The 23447-nt window shown below is 44.8% G+C and overlaps 1 protein-coding gene across 1 annotated transcript; it reads left to right on the top strand.

The window, feature by feature from the left end:
- The first annotated feature begins 243 nt into the window (after positions 1-243).
- LOC123759551 (uncharacterized) lies at positions 244-19297 on the top strand. The gene is made up of 4 exons (XM_045744664.2): positions 244-418; positions 2430-2529; positions 17759-17888; positions 18100-19297. Exons 1-4 carry the CDS (start codon positions 328-330, stop codon positions 18211-18213), a joined length of 435 nt encoding a protein of 144 aa, XP_045600620.2. The 5' UTR covers positions 244-327; the 3' UTR covers positions 18214-19297.
- Positions 19298-23447: the final 4150 nt, after the last annotated feature.

The following is a 23447-nucleotide window of genomic DNA, read 5'->3' as shown; positions in this document are numbered from 1 at the left end:
TTTACAATAATATGAGCAAATAAAATTTTCTATTCAATAATTATGTTGTCTATAGATATTTTGGGATACCCGTCAAGATCATAACCAAAGATGAAACCAATTGTGTGCGAATGTGTTTACCCCAAAAAAGTAGAAATTATGAACAATTAATTGTATACCAGTACAAATTTGTAACCTGAACTAAGTTTCGTTTGTAAACAATGGTTGTTCGAATAGATTCTGTTTCATTTATCTTAGGTTGTTAAATCCGGCATAATCTACGAGGCGTCAAAGCTGGAGGGTAAGGGGCGCCTGGTGTATGTCACACAGGGAGAGTACTCCAGGGTGATGGACTCCCTCGTCAGGCGAGGACGGCATCTTCTCTTCGATGTGGGCATCTCTCTCAGGAACCTGATTGCCAAGGACTATTCGCTGACAGGTTTCTAAACTATATATTTACAGCATTAGATATATTAGCGTATGTAAAATAATAGTAATGCTTGGGACACGTCCTGTTTGTTAGACTCCCTGAACGTGTCTCAGTATTTCAGTGCGTTCGGTTGAATGCTTTATATTCAGACTATATAACTCCGGGTCTGAGGGTCTAGATATTTTACTATGTTCATAAAGTGCCTTTCCTATAGCTTCCGCCCTGAATAATATACTAGCAAGCAAAGTATCACCGGTGACTGCCACTTGATAGTTTGCGAGTCACGAACACATCAAAATGCTCACTCGTATCAGAGTCAATTGACAAAATTACAAAACTATTTGTTGCCGTTAGAGCAGGAACCACAACGTACCGTAACCCAACATATAAATATCTTATAAATCAATAGCCTATGACAGTAAAATTAAATGAAACACATATATCATCAAAATAAAGTAAAAACCAAATCCGCCATCAGGAAATATTATTATACGAACACCATAACTCTAAACATATGTAGGTGTTGACAGAGTTGATAAAGCTACCTCATCCTTCCAAGTCTATCCTATATTAGAGTTTCCCGTCTCAGTAAGTTCACAACCTCTCGCAGCTTAACACAGTGATTACTTCCAACTACTAAATAAGCTGAGAGCAAATTTGCTCTTACGGTGAAAACCTATAATATATAAATTGATATATATATATATATATATATATGAGGTCGGTGTTGAAGATTGTGTATATGGCGTGCACAGATGTGCAGAGAACCGCTCGAGTGCACAGCTGGTGCAGAGAACTGCTCGAGTGCACAGCTGGTGTAAAGAACCGCTTGAGTGCACAGATGGTGTAGAGAACCGCGCGAGTGCACAGATAGTGCAAAGAACCGCTCGAGTGCACAGATGGTGCAGAGAACTGTAGGAGTGCGCAGTTTTTCCAGAGAACTGTGGGAGTGCGCAGTTTTTCCAGAGAACTGTGGGAGTGCGCAGTTTTTCCAGAGAACTGTGGGAGTGCGCAGTTTTTCCAGAGAACTGTGGGAGTGCGCAGTTTTTCCAGAGAACTGTGGGAGTGCGCAGTTTTTCCAGAGAACTGTATGAGTGCGCAGTTTTTACAGAGAACTGTGGGAGTGCGCAGTTTTTACAGAGAACTGTGGGAGTGCGCAGTTTTTACAGAGAACTGTAGGAGTGCGCAGTTTTTACAGAGAACTGTGGGAGTGCGCAGTTTTTACAGAGAACTGTGGGAGTGCGCAGTTTTTACAGAGAACTGTGGGAGTGCGCAGATGATGCAGCACGAGAGGCCCAATACCTTCACATTATTGCAGTGATGGAGTTCTTCCTTTCTTATATGTTGTTAATTCCCTCACGAGCAGAAATATACTTCTGCTGGAATTAATATCATTGTGTCAACTGTCAGGTGTGGACTTATAAGACTGTCAGGTGTGGACTTATAAGACTGTCAGGTATGGACTTATAAGAATGTCAGGTGTGGACTTATAAGACTTGTTCATTTTGATCACAGTAATTATATACCAGGCATTAGGGAATGCTAACCTCAGGGTAATTACCACCTGCCGTCATTATGAGCTGGAGTGACGGCAGTGTTGTCGACGGTGTAGTTGACACCATGATGAGCAGTAACACACCTGGGTGTTGACGGTGTAGTTGACACCATGATGAGCAGTAACACACCTGGGTGTTGACGGTGTAGTTGACACCATGATGAGCAGTAACACACCTGGGTGTTGACGGTGTAGTTGACACCATGATGAGCAGTAACACACCTGGGTGTTGACGGTGTAGTTGACACCATGATGAGTGGTAACACACCTGGGTGTTGACGGTGTAGTTGACACCATGATGAGTGGTAACACACCTGGGTGTTGACGGTGTAGTTGACACTGTGATGAGCAGTAACACACCTGGGTGTTGACGGTGTAGTTGACACCATGATGAGCAGTAACACACCTGGGTGTTGACGGTGTAGTTGACACAGTAATGAGCAGTAACACACCCGGGTGTTCCAGGCAGGTGCGACTTCTACACCTCGAGGGAGACCTACCTGGCCTTCTCATCTTCTCTCATCAGCCAGAGGAATAATCCTATTGTGCCAGCAGTTAAATACAGGTAAGAGTGGTAATACATATAATACATGTAATAGTAGTGATAGTGGTAATACATATAATACAGGTAATAATGGTAATCCATATTATACATATAATAGTGGTAATATATATTATACATGTAATAGTGGTAATACATATTATACGTGAAATAGTGGTAATACATATATATGTAATGCAGGTAATGCAGTAAATACTGGTAATTTTGGTAATACATAGTGTATGTATTACATATACATAGGTACAATACATTGCCCATTGGACTCGGCAGTATCACACGCAGAGTTGCAGGACTATTATTTCTCACTAACTTGGTGGCTTAAGGAAATGAGCAGTACTGAGGACTTTTATATTATTATACTTACATATAGAGAAGTTCTTACATTCTGGTAAAGCCACTAGCACACAAAGTGTTTCGGGCAGGTCTTTAATCCCTATTTTCCCTGGAATACTACCCGTCAAATGTTTTAACAACCAGGTACCCTTCACTTCCGGGTGAACAGAGGCGTACAGTTAAGGATTGGCGCCCAATCAATCCACCGCGGCCAGGATACGAACCCAGGCCAAATCGATTACGAAGTGTGGGACAAGTGTCTTACCACTGCACCACAGGGTGCTTCTGCAGTTCAGGATTCATACTACAGAGTAGAAGCATGGCTGGAGTGTCCCTCCTACAACGTGCACTCTAGCAGGAGTAGGAAGTTACACTCTGGCAAGAGGGGGAGGGACACCAGGCAGGAAGGAGGGAGGGACACTAAGGCAGGAAGGAGGGAGGGACACTAAGGCAGGAAGGTAAGGTAAAGGCAAATATGGAGGTGGTTCTAATGCGAGTAACAAAACGCTATCTAGGAACAAATTCACAAACAGAAGGTATAATCATAAAAAAATATTGAAGAATTTTAATAAATGGGTAATTGCTGTAAGAGTAAATTAGCAGAGCTAAGTGAGAGATGTGAGAGCACCTGCCAGCTGGGAGAAGTGGGACAACACTTGTTGTCTGGATTTGAAGGCCGCAAATAATGAGCGTCAGAAGACGTTACAAACCTTAGGTGACCAATTAGAGGAACTGAACACAGAAAAGGGATCATGTGGGCCTCAACAGTTACAAAATATATGATAGTTGATAAAATAGTGGTGGATGTTCTACAGGCAGCATACTCCTAAAACATGAAAGATCTGAAAAGGAGGATAATGTTGTTCCCAGATTATTGTGTAGAAAATAGTTGGTAGTTCTCTGTCAACGTGTTGGCAGCAGACGCAGTTTATGACCGTGTTGGAGTAGTTTATGAATTGTGGCAAATGTATTCGAGGCAGTTGGCAGTGTGGCACCTCCTGTAGGCTGGGTGTCCTCATTATGAGAGGGTCACCGGTCACGGTGGGTCGGGTGCCTGCCCTCGGGCGGCATTCCAAAGAGGTGACTGGAAGTGACATGTTGGGACGGTCTGACACATGGGCCGGGCTAGTGGGAGGTGACATGATGGGACGGTCTGACACATGGACCGGGCTAGTGGGAGGTGACATGTTGGGACGGTCTGACACATGGACCGGGCTAGTGGGAAGTGACATGATGGGACGGTCTGACACATGGACCGGGCTAGTGGGTGGTGACATGTTGGGACGGTCTGACACATGGACCGGGCTAGTGGGAGGTGACATGTTGGGACGGTCTGACACATGGACCGGGCTAGTGGGAGGCGACATGTTGGGACGGTCTGACACATGGACCGGGCTAGTGGGAGGTGACATATTGGGACGGTCTGACACATGGACCGGGCTAGTGGGAGGTGACATGTTGGGACGGTCTGACACATGGACCGGGCTAGTGGGAGGCGACATGTTGGGACGGTCTGACACATGGACCGGGCTAGTGGGAGGTGACATATTGGGACGGTCTGACACATGGACCGGGCTAGTGGGAGGTGACATGTTGGGACGGTCTGACACATGGACCGGGCTAGTGGGAGGTGACATATTGGGACGGTCTGACACATGGACCGGGCTAGTGGGAGGTGACATATTGGGACGGTCTGACACATGGGCCGGGCTAGTGGGAGGTGACAGTTTGGGACGGTCTGACACATGGACCGGGCTAGTGGGAGGTGACATGTTGGGACGGTCTGACACATGGACCGGGCTAGTGGGAGGTGACATGATGGGACAGTCTGACACATGGGCCGGGCTAGTGGGAGGTGACATGTTGGGACGGTCTGACACATGGACCGGGCTAGTGGGAGGTGACATGTTGGGACGGTCTGACACATGGACCGGGCTAGTGGGAGGTGACAGTTTGGGACGGTCTGACACATGGACCGGGCTAGTGGGAGGTGACATGTTGGGACGGGCTGACACATGGACCGGGCTAGTGGGAGGTGACATGATGGGACAGTCTGACACATGGACCGGGCTAGTGGGAGGTGACATGTTGGGACGGTCTGACACATGGACCGGGCCAGTGGGAGGTGACATGATGGGACAGTCTGACACATGGACCGGTCTAGTGGGTGTGGGAGCGCACCACATGTCACTGGATGTAGTTTGGTCAACTTGAATAAATGCTGCGGCAAGCAGTGGCAGAGATGGGTGCTGCACAGGCCCATGGGTGGCCACAGCCGGCGTAGCTAAGATTACTGTGACGTGTCCAAGCTGGTAGCCGCGCCCACACCCACCCAGTACCATGCAGACGGCCTGGCTAACGTAGACGTTGTAACTCAATGTGTCTCAGTATAGATATATTAAAGTTACATTAATTTTATCAGTATGTCATATATATCATTAGCATGCAGCAGGCCTTCAACGATGAGGCTACTAAATTGGCATGGGACACAGGGATAATGTAAACATTGCTAGCGGACGAGAGTGAACTGTGGTTATTGAGGAGTTAACAGAGTAAACCAAGACTGAATGCTTGTATCAAGAGAGGGACTCGACCACACACCTCCTTGGACTATCATGTTTCTACAAGACTGGGAGAGATTTAGTTGACGTTTACAGACTGAGTTCGGATGCAATAGTACAGGAACTCAGAAGAATTATGCCTCTTAAGGTGGTATTTGTAAATGAAGTGATAACACCAATTTTTAAGAGTTGCAAATATATAGAAAGCTTGAGAGATATAGAAAGCTACAGAAATATAATCCTTGAATACGGTATAAGTAAAGGTGAAATACAGAAGTTGATAGAACAGTACAAGGACACAACATTAAGAATGGAGGAGGAAAGAGAGTTTAAGATATGGAGAAAGAGAGCAGAGAGCATTTGAGAAAAGAGCAATGAGTCAAAATTAATGGCATAAGAAGGAGGCAAGAGTGTGTTAGAACAAGGACAGCCAGGAAAGTGTACAATTACAGCCAATAACCTTTGTCGACAGCGAGTAGTTAATTTTGGCTACTGACCCATATCCTTCCCCAGCTAAGTCTATCAACATCCGCACAACCACCGACCATCCCACCCATCTCGTGTTCTCACACTCATACATAACTGTCCAGATCTATTTCAATAATTCCATTCCCACACCATATACGATACTTTGTATTTCCAGCTGCGGCAGAAATGTACTCAAGCGGTACAATTTGAAGCTTGTGGTATTGCATTCCTACATTATGAAAAAATTATATTTCACTAATTTTTGCATAGAGTCGGTAATTTTTTCTAACCCTCAAGGAAATGTGCATTTTCTCCTACATTAAGATGGAATTTTTTTAATTAAGCGATAAAAACAAAATACAAAATATGATTTTGAGTGTTATTCATATGTGATATAACAATTGAAATTCTTCACTCAAAACATTAAAACATAAGATGTGATTACGAAGAATTAATTATTTGGGCTACTCTGTCGTAAGACACAGTTTAGTTAAGTACTTATAAACCACAGTGTAAGAACGACAGCCTGCGAACTTTGCGAAGGTGACATTTCAGTCTTTATAGCAAGATAATATTTAACTAAATATCATAATTTTCGAAATTAAAAAAGGTATTTCATTTAAAGTTGCTGTAAAAACAATTATTGAGGTGGCAGCCTCATGAAATGTGCACTTCCAATCGACAAACTCATTCCTTTCTTTACCTATTATTCCACTTATCACCACTAACTCCCCGCCCCCACTCCCAGGCTCTCTCGTCTTCACACAATTTTTATACCTTCTGCACCTGAACCAATCCAGTACCCAACCCCCACCCTGGGAGCTACCAACAATCAAGTCAAGAACCTGAAAATCTAGTAAACTATAGGTGATGAAATTTCACATAAAAAGAGATGAAGGAAAAAATGAAACAAACATCAATGTAGTTGCAATAGTAGAAACTAAAATAACTAAAACAATTAGTAATACAATATTCTACAGATAATAGCATTTAACAAGAAGATAAAATAGGCAAGGGAGAGAAATTCTGCTGGACAAAAAAGACAACAGGTTTGAAGAGATGAATTTAGAGGAGGATACCAATAATGCAGACTATGTTCAGTAGAAGGAGGAAAAGTGCTTGTGGCAGTGACATGCTATCCACCTGAGAATCATGGAAGACCCAGATAAGAATTAAATAATGCAATTAGAGCTTTCATAAATACCATACATGCTATGGCCGAATTATCCCATTGACTGTGAGCGGAGCTACTAGTAATGGGAGAATTTGAGTCGTAGGTAAATTGACTTGGAATGAATAAGCCCGGGTGGGGGAGAAAAGTGACATGGAGAGCAAAACTGACAGAAGTTGCTGAAAGGAGTTTTTTAGAACAGTATGTTAGGGAGAAGAGAGGGAGACTCTCTCCAGTATCCTGCTCATTTAAATGTTGCTTTACATTTTATGTATCCTCATAACATGTCGAATAAATGGCTAAACTACCATTAAAAAGTTGGGATGTAGTTTGTTATTCGAAGAGTGGAAGCAATTCCTCGGAACACTGGCCCAGACACAGGGACGGGATTCAGCCCAATAATAAGCACTAATGAATAATAAATGGCAAACGTTTTTCTCATGTCAGTCCAATAAAATGGACTATGAGCCGATGTCTGCTCATCGGAAAATGTGATAAAATAACCATTTGTTATGTAAGATAATTATAGCATATAGGTATCAGCCTGAACAATGGAAGCATCTGGGTCACGTCTGTCTAGTATTAGCAAAACCTCGTGATCAATATTATGTATTTTTTTTAAATCCTAGCCAGCCAAGATGCCTCCACCAACATAGATATTGCAAGGTCAGCGATGTACTTCATATGACATCAATCAACGTTCATACAAGTCTTGAATATTAAATTCAGCCAATGATACTAAAATTCTTGTGTTATAAGTGTTTATGACGTATTAGAACGTTGTTACAACTTGCTATGTTGGTTGTTATAACTGTTAGGAAGTGTTTAAACTTGTTCGAACGTTGTACCAACGTCGTAGTTTCGGTGTGTGTTTGGCGGGAGCTTATATCCCATTGTGAACACAGTGTTGTGCTTCAAACTAACTTATAAACATAAGTTTTAAATGAACCGTGTTTAAAAATATTATAAGAAAACCAAATTGGTCATCTATTGTGTACTAAAACCACATAATTGTATATGTGAGGTGAAGTTGTGTTAAGCTGCTGGTATTATCAACAGACGCCTCCGCTAATGACGACTACATCGACGGTCCCAATCGCTACAACGATCACAACGTATAAGAAATATGAGGACATTATAAGAGTAGTCCTCTTAGTTACTACTGGTATTACTAAACAAAAAAGTAATTAAATAAGATTAAAATTGGTTGAGGTGGTCAGGAAGTGGGCCAAACGCCCAGCTCAGGTACAATGCAACTTGCAATATAAAAATGGACTAATATACTTTTATTAAATATTTTTAACTCAGTGAAATATTGCATGAAACCATTTTAGCTAATTTTATCCTTTTACAGTACCAGACTACACTAATATTAATTATTTATTAAATAAAGGCTAGTAGCAAGACAGGCAAGGAAGACGCAGAAGATTAACTTAGTTTCACTTAATTAATCAATTACTAGATTCTAAATGTGTGTCATTCCATGAGGCTCGTCGGAGCAGCACTCACATTGTCTAAGACGCCCCATCACCCGAACAGGCTAAACCCAGAAGGATGACTGCAGCGAAATTCTTAAAAGTTTAAGCTAACTAAATGCTTCCTTCTCATTATATTCAAGTCAATATTTTGAGGAAGTCAGTAACACTCCAAGCAACAATTCCAAGTAATTTAGGAGTTGGATGTGGCAAATGCCGAGTGACTAGACAAAATCTTACCTTCGATACTGAGAGAGGCAGCTGAAGCATTATATAGTCTACTTGTCATAATATTTTATTCCTCTAAAGAATGGATAATGTAGTGTCAATTTACAAGAAAGGCAGAAGACAGAAATCAATGAAATTCAGACCCTTGTCACTAACAAGTATTCCCTAAAAGCTGCTAGAGAGACTGATCCGAAACAGGCTAGAAGAACATTTAAAACAAATACATTTTGCATCGAGACACCAGCATGGTTTAAACAAAGGAACATTCTGCTTGGCACACTTGCTGGAATTATACACCAAGAAGACTCAAATCAAACAGAAGAGAAAGATGTGCATAATCTTAGAATGTCCGAAAGCATTCAATGTGGCCCCGCACGAAAGTCCTACTCAAACAAGAGACGTAGGCTGGTGAATTTGGAAGTCCTAAGGTGGATCAGTGAGTTGTCAGTGAGGGGCAGTACCTCTGACAGGGAACAGTCGCATCTTCGGGTGGTTTCGTTTGCTTTGGTCCCCACCTGCACTCAACTCTCTGATGTGGTTCCTAGTAGCTGTTTGCAGGCAACAGCGGCCACACACAGGTAAACCGCTTGGACTGGCGGGCAAAAGCAGGTGAGAATAGCCGAAGGTTTGAGACCCTCGATGAACTAAGGTTTGTTTACCTAGGCATGTAAAGATTGGACCTGGTGGACTGCATGAGGGAATCCACCAGAATGGTTCAATGGGCAGGAAGGCAGATCAGCAAAGCGTTGTGGAGTACAGTGAGACACATAGGACACTGCTGGCCCTCCACTTCACCCTAACCTATCTCCTGCAGTCTCGACTTGTCTTGCCGCTGGACCCAGATAGGCAGGGACGCAGAGGACCCAGAGAGTGAGGCTGACGATCTGCGCAAATCCCCCTCACTTTAATCCAAATCAAGCGCAAGTCATGACTTCAACCCATACAGCGCAACCTCAAGTCCTGTGGCGATGGGCGATTGGAGAATCGCCCATCGTATCGTATCCTCGTATCATATCCTCGTACCTCGAATCGTATCCTCACCTGCGGGTGAGGATACACTAGAAGCTTTAGGCACAGACCTTCACACAGGCGGCTCAAGTCATGGGGTCGCTCTCTACTGGACCGAAGAAGCAGCAGAGTTCAGCAGACACCTGGGTGTCTGAGCTCTTCATGATAGATCTCTTCTCTGATCACCTCCATAGGGAAAGGAGCTAGAATAGGTGCCTTAAACATAGCCTGCTTCAACTCACCCTGGCTAGCAATCCGCGGCTAGCGGGGATCCCCCACAGTGGTCGAACAAATACAAAGAAAAAAGAGAGGTGCTCAGTTTCGGTACTTGGAACGTTCGAGCTCTGCTGAACAACACCAAGGCAGACAGACCTGACAGGTGAACCAGCAAAGGAACTAGCAAGCCACAATGTGAACATAGCAGCACTCAGTGAAACACACTTGGTTGGCAAAGGTCAGGTTCCAGAACGTGGTGGTTTGTACACTTTTTTCAGTGGGTGGTCACAGTAGCTCCGAACGACGAAAAGCTGGCGCTGGATTTACCATCAGATCCCACCTCGCCCAAAAACTTGCCAAGCTCCTGGAGAAAATCAACAACCTACTAATTATGCTCTAGCTACCGCTTGGAAGCAAGATGAGTGCAATGCTGATCAGTGTATATGCCCCAACCCAGATGACATCAGGGAAGAACTCTCTGAGGAACTTGACAACCTCATTGCAGCAATCCCAAAATCAGAGAACTTATTATCCTCGGGGACTTCAATGCCAGATTAGGAACACATTTCCTGACCTGGGAAGGGATCATTGGAAGACATGGCATTGGCAAGAGCAACAGCAATGGCCTTCTGCTCCTCACGTTGTGGAGGTTCAGGACTGGTTCGACGAAAACGATGAACAGATACAGGTATTTCTGTATCATCACCTGTTCCATGCACACCACGGAACAAGGTGATGTGCACCTTGATGTGCATCCTACATCACAAGTGAAGAAAAATACCAGCACCCAACCCGTTCACACACTTTCTTACAGTCAATATTGACTTATTTAATAGGTGCATATGTGACATACTAAACATACTAGTTTACTTTGAAAAGCTTCATAGAGAACACCGACCTTACCTAACCTTCTTAGTATGTTAAGATAAGCATCTTATTGCTTCGTAATTTCAATTATTACTTAACCTATACCTATAATAGGTATAGGTTAAGTAATAATTAACCTATACCTATAATAGGTTAAGTAATAATTGTAATTACGAAGCAATAAGATGCTTATCTTAAAATACTAAGAAGGTTAGGTAAGGTCGGTATTTTCTATGAAGCTTTTCAAGGTAAACTAGTATGTTTAGTATGTCACATATGCACGTATTTAATAAGTCAATATTGACTATACGAAAGTGCGAGAACGGGTTGCAGTGCCTGATGAATTGTGTAAAGGAAACTCCATGAGATGCAGGACGGTTGGTATAGCAAGATGGCCGATGAAATCCAAGGTTACGCAGACAGTCACGACACCAAGCGTTTATATGGCGCTCTGAAAGCTATATATGGACAACAGCCCTCTGGCTCTGCTTCCTTCTCAATTCAGATGGGAATCAACTGCTGCCAAAAAAAAAGAAGAAACAGATCTTGCACAGATGACTCGAACACTTTGATCAGGTCCTTAATCACACTGCCTCAATCAACGATGAGGCTATTGCTCGCCTATCTCAAGTGAAGATCAACCAGAATTTTGATAAACCTCCCACAGAAGAAGTCAGGAACTCTATCAAGCAGCACTCCTGTGGCAAATACCAGGATGAGATGCAACCCCTGTTAAAGTGTTCAAAGCAGGAGGCCCAGCCATGATGCAGAAAATGGCAAAGTTCTTCCGGTTCATGTGGAATGAAGGGGAGCTCCCGCAACAGTTAAAAGATGTCAACATAGTTCACATCTACAAGAGGAAAGGTAATTGGCAATCTTGTGATAATCACCAGGGTTTTTCATTCCTGTCCATTGCCGGAAAGATCTTGGCTCGTGACCTGCTTAACCGCCTCCTTTAACACCTTGAGTAGGATCTCCTCCTAGAAATCCAATGTGGCTTCTGCACAGAACGCGGAACTGTCGATATAATATTTGCTGCTCGCCAGCTCCAAGAAAAATACAATGAACAATATAACGACCTCTTCGTGACCTTCGTGGACCTGAACAAGGCCTTCGATACAGTCAGCAGAGATGGCATGCAGACGATTTTCAATGAATTTGGCTCTACCAGCAAATTCACTGTGATCGTCCGGCAGTTCCACGATGGCATGATCGCGAAAATACTGGACGATGGAGACGATTCAGAAGCCATTCCAATGCAAACGGTGTGAAGTAGGGCTGCGTTATCGCCCCAACACTCTTCAGCACGGTATTCTCGGCCATGCTTACTGATGCCTTCTGTGATTCCAAGGCTGGAATATCCATCAGATATTCCAGCCGGACTGACGGTGGGGTGTTCAACCTCAGGCTCCTACGGGCCATTATAAAGGTGAAGAAAACTGTCATAAGAGACTTCCTGTTCGCTAATGACTGCACCCTCAACACCAGCATAGAGCAAAGGATGCAGAATGAAATGGACTGCTTCTCACAAGCCTGCAACAACGTCGGTCTCATCATCAGCACCAAAAAGACTGAAGTCATGTCCCAACCCATGCCCGGAATATCCTACCAGGAACCACATCACTCTCAAGGGGCAGAACCTGCAGGTAGTTTACAACTTCACCTATCTTGGAACCATACTCTTCAGGAGCGATGAACACAAATGCAAAAGTCAGCAACAGGATCGCCAAGGCCAGCGCTGGCTTTGGAACATTCCGTAATATTGTCTGCGAGGTGAGGGGCCTCAGCCTTACCTCTAAACTGAAGGGCTACCCTGCAGTGGTACTCACCATCCTCCTCTACTTCTGCGATACCTGGACTGTCTGAAGCAGGCATACCAAACAGCTAAATCACTTTCACTTGAGCTGCCTCCGCAGACTCTTCCACGTCGGGTGGCAGGAAAAAATCCAGGACACAGGGGTCCTAGAAGGGCTAGTATTCCCCGGCGTCTACACCCTCCGAAAGAAAATTCAGGCAAGATTGGCAGGCCGCGTTGTCAGAATGCTTGACAGCCGATTACTGAAACAGCTACTGCATGGAGAACTATGCCAGTGCACACGTTTTGTTAGGGGCAAAAGAAACAATTCAAGAACTACCTCAAGGTGACCATCAATGACTTGGATATCAACACCAATACTCGGGAGTCGCTTGCTCAGGATTATCCAACTTGGAACAGTAAAGTCAACTAAGAGGCCCCTGTAGCAGAAAATAGACGGACTACAAAGCCCATCTTTCCTTACCTTGCGGTTTCCTTGCGATGATTTCAGGGCTCAACGTCCCCGAGGCCCGGTCCCCGACCATGCTGCCTCCTGGGTGCTGGACTGGTCAACCGGGCTGTTTGACACGGCTGGTTGTGGCTTAACGTACGAATCACAACTGGGTTGATCAGGTTGGCTAGGTGCCCAGAGGAAATGCACTACGTGGTAAGCTAGAGCAGCCTCCACCTCTACAGTAGCACCCACCCACAAATATCCCGTGTGTGGGCGAGCCTTCCGGACCCAGATTGGTCTCATCCTCCATCATCTGACACACGGCCAGCGACCTTCGACCTGATATGGAAGTCATGGTCATATTCGACTCCAAAGGACGAGCATAATCATGGTGGGTCAGAGAGTATCTCTCAGGAAACAAAGATTTATAGTGAGAACAGAGAAATTAGAGTGAAAAGAAGTTACAAGTGTATCGCGAAAGATTGTTTCTAGGGCCATTCCTGCATCTAATAACAGGATTAACAGGCTGTTAATCCTGTCAACGACATGACAGAGCAAATTGTCTCCTTCATATCAATGTTTGCGGATGATGAAATACTGATGAGAAGTGTTGGGATAGAAAAATATTGTGTTGCATTGCAAATGGATTTCGACATACTCCAGAAGTGGTCTGAAAAATGGTTACTTGAACTTAACTAAGATAATTGCAAAGGTATAAGGATTGGAATAGGAGTGTGAAAACCAGTACAGCAGTATAGGAAAAGAAAAGAGAAATCAGAAAAGAAGAAATACCTGGGAGTGGACGTAACCCCAGATCTAATGCCAGAATCCCACATTGGCAGAATAACAACAGCTGCGTATTGCACTCTGCCCAACGTCCATATATCCTTCAGAAATTTGGACAAAGGGGGTTTTATGGGCCTTATACACAGCGAAGATGAGACACAATCTTGAATATGCATTCCCTGTATGGAACCTTCACTTGAATATAGGGCAAGGAGAAACTAAAAAACGTTCAAAGATATGCAAAGAGACACGTTTCAGAGCTGAAGGAATTGAGCTATGAGGAAAGAATGAGAGAAATGGAGAAAAAGAGAGATAAAGGAGGATATAATAAGAACATATAAGGTTGCAAGGAAAACTGACAAGGTACACAAAGCAGCAGTGTTCTGAACTAGGAATAGGAGAACGAGGGTCATAGGTGGAAACTAGAGACGCAAATGAGTCACAAAGACATCAGAAAGAACATTTTCAGTGCTTGAGCTGTCAATAACTGGAATAGGTTAGAAGTAGAAGTGTTGAACTTAATTTAATTCAAAGTTTTACATGTAAATATGATAAAAACGTGTGAAATGAATCATTGCATTAAACTAAAAACGTTTGGAAGGCGTGGCTACGAGCCTAGTTTGACTCTGCAAGCACATCTAGGTGAGTGCATCTAGGTATGTACACACACACACACACACACAAACGGAGTTTTGTGGATCCTGGAGTTTCGAAGATATGCCGGGTAGTGAAGGATTCAGACACTACAGAACAGATAATAGTAGCAGTAATTTACAACCATCAATTAAATAACATAAGACACATACAGGAGTTTGATGGAAACCGCAAGGCAGCCATTAATATAATAGAAAGAGCAGCTTCAGTTGGATAAAGTGTCTGGATCCAAGAATGAATCCAGACACTTAATCATGAAGACTTCAACCATGGAAAGATAGACTGGGAAAATGGAAAAGCATATGGAGGTAAAGATACGTGGATAACTAAACTATCAACATGGAAAAATGAAACTTTCTGAGGCAACATGTCAAGGGACCCACAAGAATGAGATATAACGATGAACTAGCTTGACTCGACCTGATATTCACCTTGAATAAGTCAGACATAAGGGAAGTCAAATTAGAAGAGCCCATTAGAATGAGGGACCACAGCATATTTACATTTGAGTATCTGGTGGAAGTAGGGATAACCTATCCAAGGAAGGGATCGAAAAAAGGAAAAGAAAATCCCCAAACACCCAATATAAGACTGGCTTATATCGGGAGTTCGGGAATTTTACAAAAAGCTGGTTATTAAACCAAACTGATATTTGCTTACCGATGAGCAGAGATCTAAATCACTCCCTGATAGAAATACGACCGACCATGGCAGCCACACTCCTGCTGCCGTCAGTCAACAGCAATGGACACTGGAGTGCTTGCAATTAATTGGGAGATCACCATGTAAGCGTCTTGTTCTTGGAGAGGGGTTCAGCGTCACCTTTATTGAGGGGTGCGGCTTCAAACTGGCCTAGTTGTCTTGAGTACACACCCAATCGAGCCGCCATGACTCCCCCCTACACTCTCCTTGTCACGGGATGATCTCTCAAATCTTCCTTAGTGAGTTATTGTACACTGTCACCCAGCCGTGTCTCTCTCTCTCTCGTACTATCCAGAAAGCCTCACCAGAACAAGAGCAAAATCCAGCTGTTAGCAAACAAACATTTATTATATAAAAACAGACAAAATATACACAAGTAATATTTAAGTGCAGCACCAATGCCACCTCCTAGGCTGCTACCAACCGATAACACTCCAATATATCTCAGATCTCCATCCATAAACCGTATTAGGCTGCTGCTCAATCTTCAGCTCACAACCTACTGCCTCCCTCACTGCTTGGGACTGTACTTCCTAGTACAACTTTATATATCTCCAACAAAATAAGAAATCAATCTCCCATCTCACACTGCGCCTTTCGTGTCAATATGCAATAAAGCACTCCCTCATACATCAATGCATCCATATGATTCTCTGTTCTATTCCTCGAGGCTCATTATTAAGAACATCTATCTGGGTCTCCCAACTTAGGTAGGTACTCCTGCAGTTCTTCCAATCTGCTGCACAAGGAGTCCCACTCCAATGTCAGTGAAGCTCGTCAAAACGGCTTCATAAAAGAAACGTGTAGCTCCCCTACACTCGAAGTTCCACTATATCAAAGGAGTTCTACGTCTTTGAAATCCTGTTCCACACTTGCAGTTCAGGTCCCAAATGAAGTTCACCACATAATCTTCTTCAGATGCAAAGTTCCTTCATTTACTTTCCCCCATACAAGCCTGTAATTTCATTACCAATCCATAATAAAGTTTTGTCCTAACCACACAAAAATAATAATATATATTTACATTAATATCGCCATTCGACATTTCACTCTTCACCAGTCTCACTGAGATGGGTCCTCCCCCATCCGGACGGGTCCACACTGAAATCAACCCGGGCCGGCTGCCCAGGTTCCCTGCCCCCTCAGTCGCCCACAAACCTTCAGCGAGTGAGGATGTACTGGTCCTCTCTCCAGCCTGTCCACTTATCTCTTAATTCCTTATATTAGCTCACTGCCTCACGAAAATATCCATCATATATTCAAATACGCTCTCTATGATTGCACGATCAAGCACTGTCAATTATTGTATCAACTAATTAAATGAGCTTGTCACAAAATTCAGGATGTGGGGGCACTCACTTTGGCACTCCAAGATGACGTCACTCTCGGACGTCCAACAAAATCACATGGGGGCTGCCTCACACAGCTTCTCTCCTCCTGACTTATACACACAAAGACGTCTAGCAGGCTCCACACAGAAATACATGCTTACTCTCCTCCACTCTTAATTATAAATATTTTTTTCAATGTCAAGATAGTTAACAAATAAAATGCCTTAGGTAGTGATGTGGGGAAGGCAGACTCTTTAAACAGTTTCAAATGTAGATATGATAGAGGCCAATAGGCTCAGGAATCTGAACACCAGTTGATTGATAGTTGAGCAGTGGGACCAAAGAGCCGAAGCTCAACCCCCACAAGCACAACTAGGTGAGTTCAGTCACACATCAACTGAGGTAGAAGTGTCAACTTGGAGAGTGCGTGAGAAGGGACAATATGTATCATTAAGGGGATCCTGTGATTTGATATGTGAAAAGTGCAACTGACAAAGCTGATGGAGTGTGAATGAAGAAATGGAAAGACTTTGAGGATTAAGTACTGAGAATTGCCCACCTATGGTGCTGACAGGAAGGGTAAGGTAATTATTGGCACACATTCTGCTTTAAGTAGTCTACTTTGCAATGACTGACATAGGAAGCATAACTAGGTCAAGGAGCAGCATGGAAGAACTCGCAATGGGAAGAATATATAGGATTGTAGAGAGAGCTAGAAGGGGGATAAGATAACATATGAGGCTGTAAGGAAAATATACAAGGTAGACAACGCATCAATGTTCAGAACTAGGAGCAGTTTAACGAGGGTCATTGATGAAAACTAGAGACCCAAATGAGTCATGGAGACATCAGGAGAAACGTTTTCAGTATTAGAGCTGTCAATAAATGGAATAGGTTAGATGGAGAATTCGTGGAAGCAAATTCGATTTCATATAATATATATAAATAAGATAAAAGCGTGAGAAATGAGTCACTGCATTAATCAAAGAACTTCCGGAAGATGGGGCCAGGAGCCTAACTCGACCCTGTAATCGTATTTTAGTGAGTACACACACACATACAATATAAAACACACTCGCACAGTCCTTTTGATAGCTATTGTGTTTTCTATACAAACAAAAATCATATTTTTAAACCTTGTGGTGGATTATCACTGATGAACCTGTGGGCTCGCCTGACACAGAATGTTGGCCTTGGTGGAGTTCGGGATTTTTGAGCGTTGGTTTAAAACAAGTGTTCCCAACTCGACGGTGTGTCTTCGTCCGCCTCTAAAATACGCCGTCCAGAATTCTCTTAACCTCACAAACCTCTGGGTAACGTGACACAGTACTTGCAACACTTGAGTATAAACATAATAATCTGCCTTCACTTGTTCAGTATAAAGAACTTGACTGTTAACAACAATTCAAAATATTCTTATGCAAATATAAGTGAGACCTTATAGATATGCCTCTACTCATAAATATATTCTAACAATTCAGAAAGTTCTTTTTTGTTTGTTTATTGTTTAATATTTATTTTCAGGGAATGTTCGTGGTCCTGACGGGAGGGATGGCCGCGAGTCTCGTGGCGCTGGTCACGGAGGTTCTCACCTCGCGGGGCCTTCACTGCTACACTACACATTACCCAAGATTGTAACTCCGACCACAGAGTATAGACTCTTACCACAAGATTGAGGACGACTGGGACCACAAGGCTGAGGACGACTGGGACCACTAGGCTGAGGACGACTGGGACCACAAGGCTGAGGACGACTGGGACCATTAGGCTGAGGACGACTGGGACCACAAGGCTGAGGACGACTGGGACCACAAGGCTGAGGACGACTGGGACCACAAGGCTGAGGACGACTGGGACCACTAGGCTGAAGACGACTGGGACCACTAGGCTGAGGACGACTGGGACCACAAGGCTGAGGACGACTGGGACCACAAGGCTGAGGACGACTAGGACCACAAGGCTGAGAACGACTGGGACCACTAGGCTAAGGACGACTGGGACCACAAGGCTGAGGACGACTGGGACCACTAGGCTGAGGACGACTGGGACCACTAGGCTGAGGACGACTGGGACCACAAGGCTGAGGACGACTGGGACCACAAGGCTGAGGACGACTGGGACCACAAGGCTGAAGACGACTGGGACCACAAGGCTGAGGACGACTGGGACCACAAGGCTGAGGACGACTGGGACCACAAGGCAGAGCAAGACTGTGAATATAAACATGTATATCTATAAAAGGCTTATGTCTGTCTGTATGTCAGCTCTAGGATCAGCACCAGCTGCTTGTAGCTAGACTTACCAAACTGTTTAGGGTGATCAGTGAATGTATACCTTGGGTCGTAGGGTGGGTCCGTCATGACCTTATGCTCCACAGCATCACTGGAATCCATAGCCTGGCCAAAGTCAATAATTGTCTAAGGTTTAAATAAAGGCTAGCAAAAATATTCCAGTTTACTGGGGTATATGACATAGGTCACTATGAAACAATAAGAAAACTACAGTTCTCTACCAATCACATTCTATCACATTATGCACCTTCGTAAAGCTCTTCGAAACCATCAACAGGCCTGAAAAATGCATACCCTCGGCACTAGCAGACACCAGGCTTTATCCTAGAGCAGTAGTACCCTAGCCCCTAGTATGCTGCAAATATAATTACAGGATGGTGGTGTCACATTAACCAGTGAGGTTGAGGAATCAAGAAAATAACACAGGACAATGGCATCATTTAAGATCCTCATGTATCCACCTCAAAACATACATGTAAAAGCACCTACTACCTGGCATAAATGATGTACAACGGTAGAACTGATCCATGGCAACTACTACCACATAATCTTATATATCCTAGTAGTCAATAAACACAAAAAGCCACTAAAAACAGAGCTGGGCGACAACACATCCACCTGTCTGGGGAGCTCAAAGAGTAGTGACGGCGCTGGGCCGAGCGGGGCCGCTCAACACACTATTTCCAACTCGCCAAATCAACCGAAACTTATCCTTCAAATCTCTCAAGCTTATATCAAATCATTTATCAATCAATAAGTCCTAAATCACAACAGTACTGAATAAACAACTTTACATGAGAATACATATAAATGAATCAATACATAAGAAAATTATATATCATGATATATAAATAAGTCAACAGAGAATTCATATCTGCGAGATATGGTAACACTGGCTGGAGACGGTAAGCAAAGGTGGGAGGGGGGAAGGGGCGGGTTAAGGGAAGATTTCAAGACGTTACCGGTCACCCGTAATACATAAGTATACATGAATACAAGTAAAGCATCATATACCAATATAAGTACCAAAGCCTAACCTCCGTGGTATACATCTCACAGTATCAGAATATCAGTTAACAACATGACAAGAGCTAATGCATTGAACAGTAATGCAATTGATATTTCACAGTATACATGATATTCATACATTTGGTATCTAAATGTATACATTCTACATCGTAATAAACATAGCATGTCCTATACAGCAATACATAGCATTCCATATTATAGGAACATAATGGTGTTTTCCAAACTTCAGGACATTAGGCATCTGTTATTTACTCAACTTCTAATATATCCACAAATACATGGCACATACAGTTCGTACTATTATATAATATGCATAGGTATGTTAAACATACAATGGCAATACGTAATGTATATTAAGGTATTGTCAAAAGGAGATTATATGCATATAATAATACATGTGATACTAGGCTTATCAACAAGGATATCACTATACAGTTTGAACACATACACCAGACACAGTATGATCATACTGGTGTATGCGTGGTCGTAACAGAGTTGTAGGGCGGGTCGTAGGGAGGGTCGAAGGGCAGATCGTAGGGAGGCTTGTAGGGAGGGTGAAGAGCAGGTCGCAGGGAGGGTGAAGGGCAGGTCGTAGGGAGGCTTGTAGGGAGGGTGAAGGGCAGGTCGCAGGGAGGGTGAAGGGCAGGTCGTAGGGAGGGTGAAGGGCAGGTCGTAGGGAGGGTGAAGGGCAGGTCGTAGGGAGGGTGAAGGGCAGGTCGTAGGGAGGGTGAAGGGCAGGTCGTAGGGAGGGTGAAGGGCAGGTCGTAGGGAGGGTGAAGGGCAGGTCGTAGGAAGGCTTGTAGGGAGGGTGAAGGGCAGGTCGCAGGGAGGGTGAAGGGCAGGTCGTAGGGAGGCTTGTAGGGAGGGTGAAGGGCAGGTCGTAGGGAGGGTGAAGGGCAGGTCGCAGGGAGGGTGAAGGGCAGGTCGTAGGGAGGCTTGTAAGGAGGGTGAAGGGCAGGTCGTAGGGAAGGTGAAGGGCAGGTCGTAGGGAGGCTTGTAAGGAGGGTGAAGGGCAGGTCGTAGGGAAGGTGAAGGGCAAGTCATAGGGAGGCTTGTAGGGAGGGTGAAGGGCAGGTCGCAGGGAGGGTGAAGGGAAGGTCGTAGGGAGGCTCGTAGGGATAGTGAAGGGCAGGTCGTAGGGAGGCTTGTAGGGAGGGTGAAGGGCAGGTCGTAGGGAGGCTCGTAGGGAGGGTGAAAGGCAAGTCGTAGGGAGGCTTGTAGGGAGGGTGAAGGGCAGGTCGTAGGGAGGCTTGTAGGGAGGGTGAAGGGCAGGTCGTAGGGAGGGTGAAGGGCAGGTCGTAGGGAGGGTGAAGGGCAGGTCGTAGGGTGGGTGAAGGGCAGGTCGTAGGGAGGCTCGTAGGGAGGGTAAAGGGCAAGTCGTAGGGAGGCTCGTAGGGAGGGTGAAGGGCAGGTCGTAGGGAGGCTTGTAGGGAGGGTGAAGGGCAGGTCGTAGGGAGGCTTGTAGGGATAGTGAAGGGCAGGTCGTAGGGAGGCTTGTAGGGAGGGTGAAGGGCAAGTGGTAGGGAGGATGAAGGGGCAAATCGTAGGGAGGCTCGTAGGGAGGGTGAAGGGCAGGTCGTAGGGAGGCTTGTAGGGAGGGTGAAGGGAAGGTCGTAGGGAGGCTCGTAGGGATAGTGAAGGGCAGGTCGTAGGGAGGCTTGTAGGGAGGGTGAAGGGCAAGTCGTAGGGAGGCTTGTAGGGAGGATCGAAGCGCAGGTCGCAGGGAGGGTGAAGGGCAGGTCATAGGGAGGGTAAAGGGCAAGTCGTAGGGAGGCTTGTAGGGAGGGTGAAGGGCAGGTCGTAGGGAGGCTTGTAGGGAGGGTGAAGGGCAGGTCGTAGGGAGGCTCGTTGGGAGGGTGAAGGGCAGGACGTAGGGAGGATGAAGGGCAAAGCGTAGGGAGGCTCGTAGGGAGGGTAAAAGGCAAGTCGTAGGGAGGCTCGTAGGGAGGGTGAAGGGCAGGTCGTAGGGAGGCTCGTAGGGAGGGTCTAAGGGCAGGTCTTAGACAGGCTCGTGGGGTGGGTCTAAAGACGAGACGTTGGGAGGATTGTAGGACAGGTCGTAGGGAGGGTCGTAGAGTGGGACGTTGGGCAGGTCGTAGGGTTGGTCGTAGGTCGGGTCGTAGAGCAGGTCGTAGGGTTGGTCGTAGGGCGGGTCGTAAGGTAGGTCGTAGGGCGTGTCGTACAGTGGGACGTAGGTCAGGTCATAGGGCGGGTCGTAGGGTGGACCGTAGGGTGAGTCATAGGGCAGGTAGTAGGGCGGGTCGTAGGGAAGGTCGTAAGTCGGTCATAGGGTGGGTCGTAGGGCAGGTCTTATGGCGGGTCATAGGTCGGGTCGTAGGGTGGATCTTAGGGCGGGTCATAGGGCGAGTCGTAGGGTGGCTGGTGTCAACCCATTCGCCTCATCCTTTAATATCCCGAATCCCAGAGACTCCTTTGAAGTGTGAAATGAGTCTTTAATTGTTCATATGCTTAAAGCAATTCTGTTCAGCTGTTTTATACTTTGATTCAACGTTGATAACGTTGACTGTTACTCTAGTGTCTTTTGCCAGCTGTAAGAGAAAATGGAAAAGGAAGGAAGGAAGGAAGGAAGGAAGGAAGAAAGGAAGGAAGGAAGGAAGGAAGGAAGGAAGGAAGGAAGGAAGGAAGGAAGGAAGGAAGGAAGGAAGGAAGGAAGGAAGGAAGGAAGGAAGGAAGGAAGGAAGGAAAGAAGGAGGAAGGAAGGAAGGAGGGAGGGAGGGAGAGAGGTAGAGGGCATGTGAGGGAGGGAGAGAGTATAACAGAGAACAAACAACAGCAAACAACCCCTCCCATAAAACCTTATTACAAATCCACTAATAGCTCACAATACAAAACTAAAGAAAGCCCAAAACTGAAACAGACAGCCCATACCACAGACTGGAATTTATTATTTACTGCAAAAGAAGGACTGATGATTTAATACTTAAGAACAGCCCCAATATACAAAGCTCTTTTCCAGAAAAAAAACGAGGTATACCAATTTCCACGCCCCAATGAAAGGTGCCACCTTCAATCTACTGATACTGGTATGACCACCACAAAACTTTCGAGAAGGCTGACATGCCATCTTTAAGCTGGTACTGCTAAAAACTATACGCATAGCGTACATAACACAACATTCATTAGTAACATGATGCTGGATAATACAACAATCTGGGCATCCACAGCTGACCAGAAAAGACTGTAAACACCGAAAGCTATATTCATAAAAGAAAAAAAGACCCACCTTAAATATTCAGAGTAATACTTCCATACCTTGCCTACGCTCAGATCCAGACCTCACTATACAGCACCAGACAACTCTACCAAGTCCTCCCGCCCACGCCTTACCCAGTGTTTGATTGGCATCCATCCTCATTATTCCTCTATTCCTTACCTCATGTTTGAATACCCCTAGATTCCTTCCAACCTTCTCTTCACCGTAGGAGGCTTCACCTCTTCCACATATGTTTTTACGATATATTGGCACCTTGTATATTCATTCCTTACTTGAAGATGTTCCAGAGTGGAACGAAATGTTGTAGAAAATAAACC

The sequence above is a fragment of the Procambarus clarkii genome, chromosome 32 (genome assembly GCF_040958095.1).
Source record: "Procambarus clarkii isolate CNS0578487 chromosome 32, FALCON_Pclarkii_2.0, whole genome shotgun sequence".
NCBI lineage: Eukaryota > Metazoa > Arthropoda > Malacostraca > Decapoda > Cambaridae > Procambarus > Procambarus clarkii.
Note: the sequence above shows the minus strand (reverse complement) of the source record. Positions and strands in the feature narration are given on the sequence as shown.